Source organism: Chlorocebus sabaeus, chromosome 15, assembly GCF_047675955.1.
Source record: "Chlorocebus sabaeus isolate Y175 chromosome 15, mChlSab1.0.hap1, whole genome shotgun sequence".
Lineage (NCBI taxonomy): Eukaryota > Metazoa > Chordata > Mammalia > Primates > Cercopithecidae > Chlorocebus > Chlorocebus sabaeus.
Genome location: NC_132918.1, coordinates 9840926 through 9860408, shown reverse-complemented (window position 1 = coordinate 9860408; position 19483 = coordinate 9840926). Strand labels below are relative to the sequence as shown.

The window sequence follows — 19483 nt, the reverse complement described above, 5'->3', positions numbered from 1 at the left end:
TTTCTAAGGTGCTGAGCTGCCTGAGGAACACCACCCAGAAGAGGATCTGGAGGGCGAAAGGTACAGCTCCCCGGGGAGCTAAGTGCCAGTGGTCTGCTTGAAAGTCACGTAGACTTACTTCATGCCACTGGTGCTAATTCTCCTCCCACTTAGCACTTGTTGCGGTTCCTAATTTTTTCCGCGGTGCTATTGAAAGTTAAGAGGCAGCCACTCTTGAGTAAACTAATTTACAGTGAAGTATAAATGATTGAGAACTATTAGACTTGGGAGGAAGTGTTTGCCTTTTGGAGCATTCGGCATTGTAACAGAGATTGGTAATTTTGAGCTGGCTAGGGTTGGGGGAAGCGATTTGTAGACCGTTTACAATTTTGTTGCTATCAGCTGCCTTCCAATATTACTGATTTCCCTAGGTCTGTCTTCTCTTTTCGAGAATTTAGAAGTTTCTGAAAGTTCCAAATATTCCTCCCTTCCACACTGTTTTTTTCTCAGAGCGGGCAAGAGGGAAAGAAGCTGTGGGAGACTGAACTTGTATGTTAAGCTTGATGTAGTTTGAATGTTTGTCCCCTCCAAATCTCATGTTGATATGCAAACTCCAGTGTTGGAGGTGGGACCTGGTGGGAGGTATTTGGGTCATGGGAGTGGTTGCTTCATGAATACCTTGTGGGGAAAAGCATATCCCAGATAAAGACCCAGATATTGGGTGCTTATGAGGCAAATGTTAGTGAGTTGGCAATTTTATTTCCCCTGCTCTGTACAGAGGGAGTTAGAGACATGCAGTGACACAAATTAATCAAGTAAAGAGCACTGGATGAGAACCCAGTTTATCTCACCAGAAGACTGCAGTGCCTCTGGGGTCTTGATAGTTGTTTTAGGGAGTCTTTTGGTGTCTCTGTGTTCTGAGCACTCTCTGTAGACTAAATAATGCATCATGCCCTGATGAGATACTACTGCTTTGTAAATATTTTAGATGTTATAATGGCTTATAAAAATAAATTCATTTAAAGACACTTCTGAATCCAGAGTTGCTTTTGGTCATTACACTTCTTAAAGCATAACTTTCCAAAAGGCAAGATCATGACTTTCAGGTAAGTGTAAAATGAACACATATCACAGATTAAAAAAAAACTCATTAATTAATGAGAGAATCAGTAAGATGTTATTACTGTTTTTTTTTTTTTTTAATTTATTTATTATTATTATACTTTAAGTTGTAGGGTACATGTGCATAACGTGCAGGTTTGTTACATATGTATACTTGTGCCATGTTGGTGTGCTGCACCCATCAACTTGTCATTTACATCAGGTATAACTCCCAATGCAATCCCTCCCCCCTCCCCGCTCCCCATGATAGGCCCCGGTGTGTGATGTTCCCGAGTCCAAGTGATCTCATTGTTCAGTTCCCACCTATGAGTGAGAACATGCGGTGTTTGGTTTTCTGTTCTTGTGATAGTTTGCTAAGAATGATGGTTTCCAGCTGCATCCATGTAAACATTTGTGAAGCTGGGATATTTAAAGACAATTTAAAAAAGAAATGTTAGGATGAGATTGCCAGGTTAGATTTAAAATTAGTCAGTGTCTTTCAGGACCATAAATCCTTGAAATAATTATTTTACCAGTTCATACCCCAATTTATAAATCTGTACATCCTTGAGGATATGTGTTCTACTAGACAGAATTTTTTCGTGTCTTTACTAGATAAAAATCTGCAAGTTAGCAAGTAACACCACTAAGTATGAGATCTTTAATCAGTAGTGTATTAGTAGTTTTATAGTCTTTGCTGTAAGAGAATACCTGAGACTGGGTAATTTATATGAAAAACAAAGAGGTTTATTTGGCTCACAGCTCTTCATAGTATACAAGAAGCACAGTGCTGGATCTGCTTCTGAAGAGGCCTTAGGAAGCTTTCAGTCAGCGGAAGGCAAAGGAGGAGCAGGCATGTCACATGGTGAGAGAGAGAACAAGCGAGAGAGAAGAGATGTCATGCTGTTTTTTTAAACAACCTCCTCTCCCATGAACTAATAGACTGAGAACTCACTCATTACCACGGGAGGGCACCAAGATATTCATGAGGGATCTACCCCCGTGACCCAAATACCTCCTACCAGGTCCCACCTCCAACATTGGGGGTAGTATTTCAACATGAGATTTGGAGGGGACAAACATCCAAACTATATCAAGTAGTAAATAGTGAGATGAACTAAGTTCATCCCTACCAGCAACATTTTTCTCTAATGAACCAGATAATAAATGTTTCAGGTTTTGTGGGCCATATACATGTCTGTCTCATATTCTTCTCCCCATTCTTCTCCTTGGCAGTACAAAAGCAGGATGTGGGCCACATTTGGCTAATGGGTCACTTGCCAATCCCTCCCCTAGATAATCTTTGGGTGGCCTTTCCTCTATATGACATTGAAAGGGTATGCTGCCTGCCTCTTTTACCTTCTAAGTTTCATAAACTTTTTTTAAACAGTCCTTTCTCAAATAACAAAATCAAAGAGTACAATTGCTGTTAGGTTGGGTAGGGATGTTAGTGGCAACATTTGATATTTAAAAATCTTCTTATTAGCAAGGTTGGGGAGATTTTCCTGGAGTTCAAAAAGGACAAGTTTTGTGGGGAGGAGGAATGTTAGTTTCAGGCACAGTTTAATTCTGTCCATTTGGAGGGACACTGTCCACTAGATGTGAGACATAGTGGTTTTGTCAATTTTGTCTAATTCTTCCAGGTACTTTGAAGGTTTTTCTGTTGAAAGTCAACATTTTTGAAATGTTAGAAATTCCTTTTTAAGTAAATAGAAAAGGCAGCTTGAGACGAGATAAGCATTTCAAAATTTTGACTTTCAACAGAGAAACTTAAATATTTCTTAGTGTGTGTTTTTTGGAGTGTGTTTTAGAGTGCTGGTTTTTTGTGTGTTTTTTTGGGAGGACATCTCTGGGAACTTAGAGAAGAATCAACAGTAGTTTCTCTCTCTGGTGAATTCACCTTGATTTTCTCTTTGGAGACAAATATAAATTGAGATTTATTACCTGTTTAGTTTTTGCAAATGTGTTGAGAGAGATTCTCTTTTGTTGTTGTTTCCAGCAGGAGGTCATGAATAATGCATGGAGCAGTTGCTTATATTGATAAACATGGTTAATTTAAATAATAGGACTAAGATTTATGCTAACCTTTTAAATTTTATTTTTGTGGTTCTGAGTATGTACATGAGTTGTTTTTAAACAAAGAGAGGAAAATGCTTTTGGGGGGGCTTAGTGACATGTTTGGCTATATTGGGGTGTATGGATTTGTCCTTTGTGTCTGTTTGGTCAACCCATTGGCTGTGTTGGTATCTGTGCTATGTTTCATTGATGTGACTCTGTCTTATGGTGAGAAGTGCTCAGTAAACACTCTGTTGAATTGTTGAAGTCATTGTTTTGCAGGACATCCTTGTGGGGAAAAGCCTTGATTGGGGTATTGTATCCTCTCTCTCTTTTTTTTTTTTTTGAGACAGGGTCTCACTCTATCGCCCAGGCTGGAGTACAGTGGTGTGATCTGGGCTCACTGCAGCCTTGACTCCCTGGGCTCAAGCAATTCTCCCACCTCTGTCTCCAGAGTAGCTGCGACTACAGGTGCACACCACCATGCCTGGCTAATTTTTTTGTATTTGTAGAGATGGGGTTTTGCCCTGTTGCCTAGGCTGGTCTCAAACTCCTGAGCACACAAGCAATCTACCCATCTTGGCCTCCCAAAGTGCTGAGATTACAGGCGTTTGCCACCATGCCTGGCCTGTATCCTCTCTTCATTTCATGAAAATTCTTAGAGAGCAGCCACATTTTTGGGAGAGCAGCACTCTATCTCTTAAATTGAAGATTAGGAATATGATATAGAATTATTCCAAAAGGGCTTAAAAAGCCAACAAGGGCCAAGAAACACATGGATCTCAGTTCACTCCCTTTCTTGCTTACACAGGGAGGTAAAGGTGGGTTCTTAGTGTGGGAGACAGAACTGGAGGACAGACAAGGGTAAGGTGCCTGGATCACTGTTTCAAAAAATAAATACCAGGCAAAATGATTATCATTTTCAACTGTTTTTGCCTGGCTTCTGATTTCAGACCTGGGATTCTTTTCTTTTCTTTTTTGTTTTTTCAGTTGATGTGATAGCTAGCAACAGAAATTCAGTTAATTATGGGAAAGGCAATCTTCTCTGATTCATTTCTGATTAAATAATTATTTCACCAGTTTATACCCCAATTTATGCTTTGGTAAGAGGTTTACAAAAATACATACTCTATAAGAAGATATAAAAACAAGTGAGGAAATGAAGTGAAAGGAGTCATTCCTTCATTCACTCATTTATTTATACATTTAACAGATACTTATTGAGTACCTACAGTGTGCAAAGCACTGTTCTCTGTGCCTGGAATATTTCAGTAAACAAAACAAACTCCCTGTCCTTATGGAGCTTATTCTAGCCTGGGGTAAAAAGTGATAGACAATAAATACATGCACAAGTAAGAATGTGACATAGCAGCTGGGCATGGTGGCTCACACCTGTAATCCCAGCATTTTGGGAGGCCAAAGTGGGTGGATTACCTGAGGTCAGGCATTTGAGACCAGCCTGGCCAACGTGGCGAAACCCCATCTCTACTAAAAATACAAAAAAATTAGCCGGGCATAGTGGTACGTGCCTGTAGTCCCAGCTACTTGGGAGGTTGAGGCAGGAGAATCGTTTGATTCCGGGAGGCAGAGGTTGCAGTGAGCCAAGATCACGCCATTGCATTCCAGCCTGGGTAACAAGGGTGAAACTCCGTCTCAAAAAAAAAAAAAAAAAAAGAATGCAACATAGTAGGTGTTACTTTCTGCGGTATGGACAGGAAAGCAGTATAAGGGAAACGGGAGCAACAGGAGTGAGGGCAGGGGTGGAAGGAGAGTTACTGTTTATAAGGAAGGTTCAGGAAGGCCTCTCTGATGAGGTGACATTTGGACCTGAGATCTCAATGAAGTGACGAGTGAGTCACATGACATATGAAAAAAGAGAGTTTCAGAAAGAAAGAGCGGTAGGTATAAAGGCTTGAAGGTTTAAAACTTGAAGGACAGGTCTTGCCAAGCATGTTTGAGGAGCAGCCAGGAGGCCAAGGTAGCTGGAGCAGAATAAGGGGGATGAGGGGAGGAGGTAAGGGGATTTCATAGGCCTCTGCAAGAGTGAGATTTTACTCAGAGATACAAGGAGCCACTGGAGGGTGTTGGGGGCAGAATAATGACCACAATTTGGCTTCCATTAAAAAAAAAAGACTAATGGACCTGGTGTGGTGGCTCATGCCTGCAATTCCAGCACTTTGGGAGGCCGAGATGGGCAGATCATGAGGTCAGGAGACCGAGACCATCCTGGCTAACATGGTGAAACCCTGTTTCTACTGAAAATACAAAAAAATTAGCCGGACACAGTGGCACGTGCCTGTAATCCCACTTGGGAGGCTGAGGTAGGAGAATCGCTTGAAGCCAGGAGGCGGAGCTTGCAGTGAGCCGAGATTGCGCCACTGCACTCCAGACTGGGTGACAGAGTGAGACTCCATGTCAAACAACAACAACAGAAAAAGAGAACAACAGAGTGCAGCCAGAAAGGCAGCCGCCCCCTCGCACGTTCATGGGGAACCTGGTGCTAAACCATTGGTAGACGACCTGCTTCTGGGTTGGGGTTTTCTACGTAGCAGAGCAGCTCCCTCTCTGTAATCTATTGAAAGTCAGCCCTTGACATAAGGGTTTGGAAAAAAAAAAAAGAAAAAAAAAAGAAGAAAGAAAGAAAGAGGGAGAGAGAGAAAGAGAGAGAGAGAGAAAGAAAGAAAAAGAGAAAGAAAGAAAGAAAAAGAAAGAAAGGAAAGGAAGGAAGGAAGGAAGGAAGGAAGGAAGAGAGAAAGAAAGAAAACCACTCTGGCAACTATGGTGAGAATAGTTGGTGGGGGAAAGGGAGGAAGCAGGGAGTCCAATTAAGAGGCCATTGTAATAATTCAGATAAGATATGATGGTGACTTGGATGGGGGGTTACAAGTGGAGATTGTATGAAGCATTTGGATTCTGGATACAGGATTTACTGATGGATTGGACTTCATCTTGCTGATAAAGAGTGTGAGAGAGAAGGCAAGATTTTGTCCTGAGTTACTGGAAGAATGGAATTGCCATTGACTGAGATAGATAAGGCTGAGGGGAGAATGATCAGCAAACTAGGAATGGAAGTGATCTTTCTCAACCTGATAAAACGTATCTACAAAAACTCCACAGTTCACCTTATACTTAATGTGAAAGACTGAATGCTTTCCTCTTAAGATTAGGAAGAAGATAAAGATGCCCCTCTTGACACTTCTGTTTAACATTGTACAGGAGGTTCTAGCCATTGCAATTAGGCAAGAAAAAGAAGTAAAAGTTATCTGGATTATCTAGAAGTAAAACTGTCTCTATTTGCAGATGACATGATCTTATATAAAGAAAGTCCACAGGAATTGACTACAAAACAATTAGAACTAACAAATGAGTTCACCAAGGTTGCAGGAAACAAGATCAGTATACAAAATTCAATTCTATTTCTATACACTAACAATGAACATTCCAGAAATGAAATTAAGAAAACAATATCATTTACTGCCATAAGATTACATGACATCAGCCACAGAGAGTGAGAGAGAGAGAGAGAAAGAGAGTCTGGGTAGAGGGGGGAAGAAGAAGGTTTGAACCCCAGATCACCAAAATTCAAAGGTCAGGGAGATGAAGGGAAGCAGTAAGGCGGTGAGGCAGCTGGACAACCAAGAGAGTCATGTCCTGGAGGCAAGTATTTGAGAACAGAGGAGGTGATCAACAGTATATGATGCTGCTGAAGAGTGAGTAAGATGAGGACTGGGGATTGACAACTGAGTAAGTTGAATGAGCCTGAGTGAAAAGCAAGAGAGAAAGAATGAGAGACAGAGGAGTAGGAGAAAAACTCTGTCCAGAACCAATACTTTTTTTGGAAAATGTAGTAAAAGTGGAGCACTAGCAAAATCAATGTGCAAGCCCATTTATTTCCTTATTAAATTCAGTGGATATGCATTTTACTCTCTATTACTCTAAAGTCTTGTAAATGTGCACTCTCAGTTTCCATACTATCTCACTGTAGTCTGTAACAGTTTGCTGAGTGGACTGGTACTTTTCCATGGAAGCCACTTTGGCAACATGAGCTAAAATGGATTCAACATGGATATCATAGAGTACTGGGCCTGATTTTGCAGGAGGTACTTGTTAGAGAATAAACATTGGTCTCACTGTCTCAGAGGCCATATATCTCCTTGTTCAGAAAGCATGAAGCCTGAAGTTTGGTCCCACATAAGTTATAATCATGAGCAAGTGAAAAATCCTGCACAAAGCATTATCCTCTTCTATAAATGATAACAGCTATCTGCTCTCTTCCTCATAATTTTGACATTTGTGTGGTATTTTAGTCTGACTTGCTCATTTAAGTTTTATACAACCCTGCAAAGTGGGTGGACTTTTTTTTAATCCCCATAAAGAAACAGGCTCAGAAAGAGGAAACAACTTGTCCGCCCTCATGCTATTTGGAAGCGATAGAGCCAGGACTACCCTTTTAGATCCACCCATAAGCTTGCCACCAGACCGGGTTGTGGGATTTTTAAAAATCGCTTTCCACATTTGAATTTAACATCAGCTGTGCTTTGATAATTTATGTCCTATTTTTGTGATCACAAATTTGCAGGTTGAATTTAGTGTCACTCTGAGTATGTGTGAGTTGTCAACATAGCGAGATAAATAGACCTTGTCTTTCAAATCTAAACAGTTGCTGGATTATACTATTGTTGGTTTTAAATTCTAACCAGAAGTGCTCTTCATTCTGAAAATGCTGCCTTGTAACTGAGTTGTTTCCTCTTTCACAGCATATGAGCTATTTGCATTCATCAGTCACATGGGAACATCCACAATGAGTGGTCATTATATTTGCCATATCAAAAAGGAAGGAAGGTGAGTCATTTTTAGAAGGTAAATGGTAGCTATGATTTATTGAGTACCTACTAGATGCCAGGCACTCTCCTAGGTACATTGTATGTTATCTCATTTGGTTCTCACATTAGTCTTGTAAAGGGTACACTGTTAATGCCCTTTTACATATCAAGACACTGAGACTCAGGGAGGCTGAATAGCTTGACCTTAGCTAGTAAGTAGCTGTGTCAGAGCTGGTATTCAAAGCTACTTTCAACTATCATGCCAAGGTGACTTCCCAAAATAAAGATGCATCCTGCAGCAGAATGTATGCTGTAATTGGAACCTCCCTAGGATTGCCATATTTAGCCAACAAAATGAAACAAGATAAGAAAAACCAGGATGCCCTATTAAATTTGAATTTCAGATAAATAATGAATAATTTTTTAGTATAAATAAATTTCGAGTATTCTATGTCCCAAATATTATATGGGGCATGCTTATACTGAAATTAATTATTGCTTACCTGATACTCAGATGTAACTGGGTAACCTGTGTTTTATCTGGCAGCTCTAAACCTTCAGTGCATTGCCTTACTACAACCTTGCAGTTGGCTTCTCAGCCTTCTTAAGTAGAATTGTTAAGTGTATGGTGAACCAGGAATGAGACAGTTGTGGAATGAAAGACTGCTGCTTTCCTCAGAACCTTCTCCCTGGGCTGGATCCCTACAGGCCCCACTGGTGCCCTTCCTGCAGCTCCGTACTGAGTGGCCTGTAGGTTGGCACTTCTGCTTGAGGGCAGTGCTCAGGCCATGTGGACGCTGGAGAAATGCCTGAGTGTGGCCTCTTGCTCCATGGCTCCCACTGCAGGACTGGCCATTTCCCACCTGGACTCCATTGTGTTCTTTTGTGGTGTGTCTTTTAGTTTTGTCTTCTTAACTTGATTGATAAAATAGTTGAGCACGGCAATTTATCTTTTTTTTTGAGATGGAGTTTTACTCTTCTTGCCCAGGCTGGAGTGCAATGGCACAATCTCAGCTCATTACAACCAGCACCTCCCAAATTCAAGCGATTCTCCTGCCTCAGCCTCCCAAGTAGCTGGGATTACAGGCGTGGGCCATCATGTCCGGCTAGTTTTGTATTTTTAGTAGAGATGGGGTTTCGCCATGTTGGTCAGGCTGGTCCCGAACTCCTGACCTCAGGTGATCCACCCTCCTTGGTCTCCCAAAGTGCTGAGATTACAGTTGTGAGCCACCGCGCCCGGTTGGGATTTAATCTTTGTAGTGAATTCTTTTTATTACAAACACAATAGCTCTTTTAAAAACACTTTATGGAATGAAGTCAAAGAAAATAAAGTAAAAATTCTTTTTTAAAAGAAAAATAGCTTAATTATAATTTTTAAAGCAATAAAATTCATTGTAAATAATTTATAAATATAAAAATATACAAAGAATATGTACTCTGGAAGCCTAACAATAACCATTGTCTACATTTTGATATATTTTTCTTTGTTGTATTGGCTCATTGGAAGAAAGTGTATATATGTCTATATGCACACATATTACATATAAATATGCACATGTATTTACAACTTAACTAAAAGCTTAAAATATGTGCAGAGTACATACAATTTTTTTACCTGTGTTTTCCCATTTCATATTATATCATGATTATTTTCTCACTTTGGCAAATATTCTTTGAATAAATTTTAATAGCTCTACAATAGTTCACTGCGTGGATTTTTTTAAAATTCTGGTTTTAAGCTAGTTTTATACCTAAGCCTGAAATAAGCATTGTTGTACATAATTCTTTGACTCAATTTCTCAGGCTATGTATGGATTTCTATAAAGGGAGTTATGGGATCAAAGGTTAAAATGTTTGGAGGCTCCAGATACATTTTAGTAACTACTTTTTGCTTTTTGATTGAGCTTAAGAATGAAAAAGCAGTTGTAGCTGGGTATAATGGCATGTGCCTGTGTTCCTAGCTACTCCGGAGGCTGATGCAAGAGGATCCCTTGAGCCCAGGAGTTCGAAGCTTCAGATTGTGCTACCATACAGCCTGGGGAACAGAATGAGGTCTCTTAAAAAAAAAAAAAAAGCAGTTGTGATTCCCTACCAGCATTCTGTTCCTTTTTATACAACGAACTTGAGTATAGTATCTTAAAACATCATGGTTAAGTATTGTGTGCCATATGGTTTAGTAACTTCTCTCTGTAAAGTTTCCTGGAACTGACTGAAATCCATCAAATGCTTCTGTCTTGTTTCAGATGGGTGATTTACAATGACCACAAAGTTTGTGCCTCAGAAAGGCCCCCTAAAGACCTGGGCTACATGTACTTTTACCACAGGATACCAAGCTAAACCTCAAACATAAAAGTTGGCAAGAAGAAGCCATACGCCTTTTTAATTTGCCAAAAAAAAAAAAAAAAAAAAGAAGAAGAAGAAGAAGAAGTTGAAACAACCAGACATGAAGGAATACATGTGGTATTTATAGTTTATTTAAAGAGCACACTCAGTTGACACCTTCTGAAATAGAACTGGGAAGAAATTTCTATTAGTGATGATACACTGTTATATTGTAGATAGTTTTTATAAATGTTCAAAAAGAGGATGATATTTAAAAACAAAAAAGTATTCATATTGCTGGTGGAGGATCTGCCATCAGCACATCAGAAATGGAGATGTGCCCCCAGCCCTCTATTTTGCTTTGGGGGTCAGTGGTAGTGGCCTCCGGAGAAACCAAATAATGTGGCCCGTGGTGTGGCCTTACCCACAGCAAATGAAAAGCCCACTTGTGTTTCATATAGAAAATCAGCAATTGGGTGGGGCTTTATTTGTGACATATTTTTTTTCATGACATACAATAGTTTCTGATGTATCCATGTAGATATTATGCTCTGTCCATAATAGAGCCTCTGCAATGAAAGATATTTTTAATTTAAGTCGTATCAAAATTCATAATATGATTGTGTGAATGTGTGTGAGAGTGACTGAGAGTGTGAGACTTACTAGAAAAGGGAGTCTACTAGAAAATCTGTGACAAGTTGGTTTTTAAAGGCTGAACAGTTGGTATTAAGCATATCTGAAAAAAGCAAGTAAATATTTTCACAAAACTATGACTCAGGAACCTTTGAGAAGATTAGTTCCCCACTTAGATTTTAAGGAGTAAAAAAAAGGGCTGAGTTATGCCTTTAAGTGCTGTCAAGAATTCACTTGGGTTTGGGACATTTGCTGGTGTAATGCTAGATGCCCACAGCAGCATAATATTGTACTTTGTCAAAGGTAGGTAAATTCTCTGTTTCTCAGCAGCCCTTTCCCCAAAAGGTATGGTGTTTATTTTTAGTTAAAATAGCTAATCTCTTTTTACCATCTCACATGACAACTCTTTGGAGTCATGTCACATGCCCCAAATTTGTCTGTAATTTTCCCGTCTCTGAGCTCTTTATCTGCCTCTATTTCCTTGTTTTTCTGGGGCCATAGTCTCATCTCTGCCCTTTTTTGGTTTATCACCTTCTGACTTGTCTTTACTGCTTATCTGATGTGACCGACAGTGTGATCTTGGAGACTCTAAGGATTTTAGATGCAAAGAAATTTTATATAGACTATCCTTTTCATTTTGGTTATTTCAGCATTTTAGTTGCAACCTGGGATTAGATTAGAGTTTCCAATGTGATGAAAAGTGGAATGATAGCATTCTGTAATTTCTATAATTTTCCTACTGGTCTGTACCAAATTCTAGAGTCTCTGGAGTTGCTATTTCAGCTTATTCGGTCAAATGAAAAAGGATTTATTGCTGCCTGTTTAACATGTATTTGTTTGGTTGAAAGGGTCTTTTTAGAAACTGTAGGAAAACAAACAGAACAACCAGGTGAAATAAAGCACAGACATTGGATTAGGACGCAGTGAGTTGTGAGCAATCAGGATTCTGGGTATGTTGGGGGGCCCTGTCTCATAGGTGATCCTTTGGTACCATGTGAGCGAGGGACATGGTGTCTGAGGTCCATGGCCTGGAGACCTGGGTGCTGCTCCTAGTTGGCTGTGGACCTTGGGCAAGTCCTTCATCCTTCTTGTGCCTCACTGTCCTCATCTGAACAATGGTATGATGACACCTGCCCTTCTTTCCTATCATGCTTTGAGGATACAGTGAGATTGGTTACAGTGAACCTTCAATGAGTAGAATGTGGTGTGCCATGGTGGGTCATAGTAGACTGCCTTTCCTCCTCTGATGTTTTTCTCAATTTGGGAACAAATGAGATTGGCAGGAGGAGGGAGCTCATGGTGCAGTACTTTTCTACTAAAGTGTGCCCACTGGTGTCACCTCCTAATGTTGACTTGGATTTCCTAAAGCAGTCCCACTCTGTTATGAGAGTCACTGACTCCCGTGGACATCCCCACACTAAGCAGCCTTACAAAATCCAGTCCCTTAGGGCAGAGGGAGTGTCATAGAATAATAACTCCAAACCCGCATCAAAAATGGCTTGTTTTCAGTGATGTTATAAAGCAAAGACCTGTTTTTTGGAATTGGGGGTGACTGAGGGGTTTGGATTGAAATGTGGATAAAGACAGCATGTGTATTTTGAATAAAATAAAAATTTTGTAATAAAACTTTGAAAAATCAGTGGTGTAAAATCAATATTTAAGACTATAGGCTATAAATTGTTTGATTTCATTAACTAGCCCTTTTGATGCCTAGACATATTGTAAGAAATTCTGCTATGGCTGCCTTTTCTTCTGCCTCACAACACAAAGGGCTATTTCTACAAGGCAAAGTTTTGTATATGTGCTATTCTTTACTTCAGATTGAGAGCTGGGAAAAACTGGAGTAAATAATGGGTTTCTTACTCGCTTAAAAACCTATTTATATGTGTATCTCAATATATACAAGGCAGGTTCCCCTATAAAAGTCTGGAATGTACTGCTTAATTTTACACTTGTGTAGACACAATTATTTGTGACTGAAAAGTGGAATAACGTGTGGATTGTGTCAACTCATTATCAGTCTGTTAGGAGTCCTCTATGTGAGGCCTGGTGGTCTAATTGTGAAATTCTCACTGTATATGGGTGTCTGTGTGAAAGACAGCACTTTCTTCCTGTAAATATCTTTTGATGTCCATTTGTGTAGAATGAATGTGTGTTTGGAAAAGGTAATGTATCAAAGTTTTTATTTTGCCAGTTGATCTAAATTCCCATATAACCAATCAGAAATCCAGTTTGGTTCAGATTGGGATTTTCTTGTAAAGAAAAAAAAAATGTATGCAGAAAAGACTTTGGAAGAATCATGTGTTAGTGACCCTTTACATCAACGTTGCTTCAGTATTTTGGAATTGACTAGGCTGCTTTCTCCTACCTACAAGAGAATGTGCCTAACATTTCCCAGTGGTTACTTTGGGCCATAGGAAGTCCAATGGGGATAGCTCGAGCCTCTTGCTCCCTGAGTCATTTATTCCCTTTACCTGAACCAGAGCCTTATCTGCAATTCATAGTGAGAGCACCTGGGTCTGGATCCTGACTCCACTCTAAGTGAGGTGGGACTGAATCACTGTACCTCTCTGGGCCTTTTTATTTGAAACAAGTGGGTTAGGCTAGATTAGCTCAGAAGTCCTCTCTTGCCCTAACGTTTTATTTTTATTTTCCTGTGGTTACCACTAGAGTCTGACATGTGAAATATGAGGGATCACTTAGAGGTTTGGATGTTGTATTTTTGCGTTGTTACAGCTTATACTGCCCAGTTGAGGACCTGTGTTATTCTTAGTGCCCCTGACACCCCTCTGTATTCCTACTCCTCTTATCTATACTTTTTTTGGTAGTCATCCCACTTTTTTTTTTTTTGAGACAGAGTCTCGCTCTGTTGCCCAGGCTGGAGTGCAGTGGTGCAATCTCAGCTCACTGCAACCTCCACCTCCCAGGTTCAAGTGATTCTCCTGCCTCAGCTTCCCAAGTAGCTGGGATTACTGGTGCACGCCACTAAGCCTGGCTAATTTTTCTACTTTTAGTAGAGACAGGGTTTTGCCATGTTGGCCAGGCTGGTCTTGAACTCTTGACCTCAACCTGCCTCAGCCTCCCAAAGTGCTGGGATTACACGCATGAGCTGCCACGTCCAGCCCCACTTTTTTCTACTCTTGAAACAAACAACTTTCCAGTCCATGAGGTACTTTGGCTCCATCCCCCTCAAAAACAAAACAAAAATCCATTTAAAATGTCCTCCTAGAAAAGCCTCAGAACTGCCTTCAACTAAATCTATCACCTTTATAGAATATTTTAAAATTCTAGAAGAGGATGGGAAACAAAATTCTAATTCAGTTAGAGCTATGATCCCCAAATAAGTGCTGACACAATTGTCTTCCACAGAAAGGCCGTCTTTGTCATCTTGTAGGCATCACTGTTGCTAAATCACATCAGTACAGGCCTTCTGTGGGGAGATGGCAGGGGGCAGGGGCAGGAGCGGGGATGGGATTAGATAAAGTGTGATAATATCCTTACTTTAGATTTAAAAAAAATCCTAGGCTGTACAACAAGGTTCTGTACTCTTGAGCTGGTGTCTGAGATCACCAGCACAGTGTCACAGAGATTTTCCACTCCGTGAATCACTCTAAAAGAGTTTGCATAAGATTCTGTAGACCTGTGCTATTCAATGTGGCAGTCAACAGCCATATGTGACGATGACTACTCAAAATTTGGCTTGTTCAAATCGAGACTGTGCTGTATACATAAAATACACATCAGATTTTGAAGGCTTGGTACCAAAAAGGAATTTAAAGTATTTCATATTGATAACATGCTGAAATGACACTATTTTTGATGTATTCGGTAAAATATTAACAATGTAATATATATTATTAAAATTCTTTTCACCCATTTTTATCTTTAAAAAAAATGTATCCCCTAAAGAATTTAAAATTAGATATCTGGATAACGTTATACTTCTATTGGACAGACCCACTCTAGACTTACATGGTGTGGGGTAGGCAGTGAAATCCGTAAATAGGAAAGGCAATTCTGCAAAGCATCTAAATAAACAGAAATAACACAAATATTTTTGCTGGAGTCAGGAGCACTATGAGGCACAGAACATCTCCTAGAAAGCAGATTTTTTTTTTTTCTGCCGAAAAACCAGTATATATGTATGATCCCAATTAAAAGATAAAAGCAAATGAGCCCAAACTGCCTGTCTTCAGCTTTGCCTGGGAACTGCTACCTTTGCACCTTTGCCAGCATCTTCTAGATGCCAAAGATATTAGCCACATGAGGGTGTTGGGCATATTCGTTTCATTGTAGGCAAAATTCTCTTGTGGTTTTCCCTCCCCAGGTATTGTTGAGTCTGTTCAAAGCTGAGTGTGTTGAAACACTGCACAAATCCTGCCACTCTCAATGTGCCGCTTATCTCAGCCTTAGCAGAGGCTGAGTCTGTTCCTGTGCCTACCTGTCCAGCAGGTTTTGATGTTGGCTCCTGAAAGAGTTTGTATTTATTTTATTTTGCACTAGTCACAGTTGTTGTTCAACTATATCAAATGTTTTGGGAGAGTATTTGCCTGTGATGGAAAGAGAGATGGATGATTTATTGCTTCAATTGTTTTAAATTAAAAGCTATTCTCACAATCTGAGGCCCTTTATGGCTCTTATTTTCTTTAATTTTGAAAAATGCCAAGTAAACGGATTCTGCCATTGATTGTTTTCATCTGTCAGTGGAACAGGTAACTTGAGAAAATGACTAATCTTATTTCTTTTTAGGGGTTCTTGGCGTTACCAGGCAGCCATCACAGTGGACCCTTAGTGATGGCACATTGTTACCTCTGTGGAGGAGGGAGGATTTGGGGCAGGGCAGAGTCTCCTGCCTTGGACTTTATCTGCTGGATGTCACATCACAAATCTTTCTCTTGTTCCCCTGGATCTTGGTTTGCTGATGGCCCCCTTAACACAGATAAAAACAGAGTGGGCATACGCTATGTCCAGAGACTTAGGCACTTCTATGACACAATGTCTCTAAGGAGTATGAGTTCTCTATTGCTGCTGTGACAAATTACCATGAACTCAGTGGCTTAAAATAATAAATGTATTACTATGCAAATGGTCTTACGGGGCTAAAATCAAGGTGTTGGTAGGGAAGCCATAAGGGAGAATCAATTCCGGCTTTTTCTAGCTTCTAGAGCCTGCTCATATTCCTGGGCTCGTGGTTTCCTCACAGCATTGGCAACACTGCAGCCCCTGCTTCCGTTGTCACATCTCCTGTGGCCGACTTACTTCCCTCTTATAAAGACCTTTGTGGGCTAGGCCTGGTGGCTCACACCTGTAATCCCAGCACTTTGGGAGGCCGAGCCGGGTGGATCACTTGAGACCAGGAGCTCAAGACCAGCCTGGCCAACATGGCAAAGCCCCACCTCTACTAAAAATATAAAAATTAGCCCGGCATGGTGGTGCACGCCTGTAATCCCAGCTACTTGGGAGGCTAAGGCAGGAGAATCACTTGAACCCAGGAGGCTGAGGCTGCAGTGAGCTCAGATGGCACCACTGCACTCCAGCCTGGGCAAGAGAGTGAGACTCCATCTTAAAAAAACAAAAAGCAAAAAGCAAAAAAAGCCCTTGTGATTACATTGATCTCACCCAGATAATCTAGAATATTCTTCTCAAGATCCTTAACGTAATCACATCTGCAAAGTTGCTGTTGCCATGTAAAGTAACATATTCACAGGTTTTGAGTATTAGCATGTGGACATCTTCGCTGAGGTATTATTTTGCCTACCATATAGGATATGTTAATCAGTGCTTAAAAATCCATTTGATGCTCAAATTTTTTAGAAGAATGAACCTATATATTTAAAAATCCAAGTAAATGACCAGCTTCAGTGTTCTGCCATATGTTTTGGTGAGGGGAATAAAACAGTGAGGGAATAATTGGATTGTGAAGAATTATTTGCCACCAGAGAATTTTTTGGGACAATGTTTGCAAGCCCCCTTCAACTCACATCCATTTGCTATATCTCTTCATGCCTAATGGGGGAGTTTACCAGTGTGAATATGCACTGTTGAATTTTTGGTCCTGCTTTTCAAATGCTGTTGGTGACAAACTTCAGTTGTAGTGGGAAATTACCGTGAGCCATTCTCATCCCTCATGCAACTGGTCATTTAAAATCAACTAGGAAAAGTCTTTCAGTGTGGTAGGGAGGTAGGGTGGTATAATTGCAAGAGTGGAGGCATACAGACTTGAAGTCAAATCCTGTTTCCAACACAGACTAGCTATGTGACTTTGGTAAACACATAATTTCCTGAGATTCAGTCTTTTCATCTGTGTAGTGGGCATAATAATACCTGAGGTGAGTTACATAAAGCATATGACAATCTGATGAACACAGGGCATTTTTATATCACCATTTTCACCCATTTAGCATTGGCTCAATGGAGGTTTTGACCCTTTGTTTTAACGTAAAAGATTTTTTTAAATATCAGAATTATACCAACATGGATGACCTTTTTCCAAGAGTATTTTTCTGGAGATAATTTCATTAAGTCAGTTAATTTTGTTTATTTAAATAGCATGGTTCATCATTCAATAAATAATAAACATCTACTATGTGCTATGTATTTTTTTCTTAGAATATATCTGTAAATAAAGACAATATTCCTGCCCTTGTTGAGTCTTATTTTTTGGCAAGGAGAGACAGATAGTAAACATAAAAAATAAGTAGATTCTATAACAAGAGGTACTAAGTGCTATGGAAAAAAGAAAACATACAGGAGAGGTGAGGATACAGATTGCAGTATAAATAGAGTACTTAGGAAACAAATCATCTGGAGGTGAGATTTGAACCAAGACTTGAAGGAAATGAAGAAGTCATCCTAGGGGATATTTGGGGAAAGAATATGCTTGTCAGAGTAATTAGCTGGTGCAGAGGCCCCAAAGTGGGGCATGTCTATGTCAGAGGAGCATCAAAAGGATCAGTATGGCTCAAAAGAAGGGAGTTGGGGGGAGAGTAATGGGAGAGGAGGTCAGAGAGGGGCCAGATTGCCTGGACCTGGGAGGCTTTGGGAAGGGCTTGACTCTAGAGTGCAATGGGGAGCCATTATAGGGCCTTTTGCAGAGCAATGACCCAATCTGACTGAAGTTTCATAAGTTCTTTGTTCAGACTAGATGGTAGGAAGGCAAGGATAAAGGTGGGGGCTCCTGTGGTCAGCAAGGTGGGAAGATGATGGCTCAAATGGGTGGGAGCAGTGAAGCTAGTGAGAATGGTCAGATTTGGGATACATTTGAAGGTAAGACCCACAGGATTCCCTGATGCATAGGATGTAGGGTATGGGGGAATTGAGAGTAGCTAAAGCTAACCCTAAAGTTTTTATCCTGAGGAACAGAAGAGTGTACAATCAACTAAGATAGGGAAGGCTTAGTGGGATTGGGGTGATAATGGTGGAGAAAGATGACCGGGAGTCCAGTTTAAGATGTGTTAAGTTTGAAACGCCTATTAGAATTCCATGGTTGATGTTGAGTAGGAAGCTGGATATCCAACTTGATTTTGGGAGAGAGTTCTGGACTAAAGATAGAAATCTGGGACTTGTTGGCATCTAGATGCTATTTGAAACAGTGGGCCTGGGTACAATCACCAATGGAGGAAGACAGGAAATAGAAGTCCAGGGACTGAACCCTGGGGGATTTCCACCTAAGAAATCAGGGAGAGGACAAGCCAACAAATGAGACTGAGAGGTATGACCGTCAAGGTGGAGGAAAGCCAAGAGCATGGTGCCTGGAGTGAAAGCCAAGGAGGTATCTTAATGAGGCGAGAGTGATCAGCTTTCCAATACCATCATAGGGTATGTAAGCTGAGGACTGAGAATCAAGGTCCTGGGTGATCTCTGTGGGAACATATTTGGAAGCACAGTGAAAGGAATGGGTTGAAGAGAGAATGGGAGAAGGGGAATTGCAGATAATGAATGCAGCCAACTCTTTGAGGAGTTTTACCACTATGGGAAGCAAAGATGGGAGTGGTGGCTGATGGGAAATGGGGTGACATCAAGAGAAGGTTTTTGTTTTTAAATGTGAGAAATAAGATGGTCAAATAGAAATCGAAATATTAAGGATGCAAAAGAGAGATGGAAGATGTCCTTGGGCTGATCTGATGTCCTTGAGCAGGGAAAAGATGATGGGATCTGGTGCCAAAGTGGGGAGCTGCTTTAGGCAAGGACATAGAAAGACCATGACAATAGTAAGAAGGCAGAGACCAGGAGTGCAGCCGCTGGTGGTGAGGAGGCACAGTGCTGAGAGAGTCTGACAGTTCTCTTTTGCCTGCTTTATTTTCTCAGGAAAATAGGAAGCAAATCCATCAGTTGAGAGTGAGGATGGGGGAATTTAGGGATTTGAGGAGAGAGAAGAAGGTGTGAAATAGTTATCCAGTTATTTCCAAGCTTTTGCATTTTTTTCTGTTTTGATGAAATTAGTATAATTGGCATCAGTTCTGTAAATTTTAGGAGAACCATCTGAGTCATCATTTAATTTTAAGCCTTATGATTTTTCCTTATGAAAACTTTTGCTATTGCAGAGTCCCTTTTGCAACCATTATTTCCAC

At 40.4% G+C, this 19483-nt stretch overlaps 1 protein-coding gene across 4 annotated transcripts in view; it reads left to right on the top strand.

Moving 5' to 3' along the window:
* Nucleotides 1-15530, top strand: part of USP13 (ubiquitin specific peptidase 13) — a 134470-nt gene extending 118940 nt beyond the window's left edge. For all 4 annotated transcript variants that reach the window (XM_007972018.3, XM_073023430.1, XM_007972020.3 and 1 more), the window contains 2 exons: nucleotides 7893-7977; nucleotides 10202-15530. In XM_007972018.3, coding sequence (XP_007970209.3) covers nucleotides 7893-7977; nucleotides 10202-10295 — 179 coding nt within the window. In that variant the 3' untranslated portion in view covers nucleotides 10296-15530. The remainder of the gene's footprint in view (nucleotides 1-7892; nucleotides 7978-10201) is intronic.
* The last annotated feature ends 3953 nt before the right edge of the window (nucleotides 15531-19483 follow it).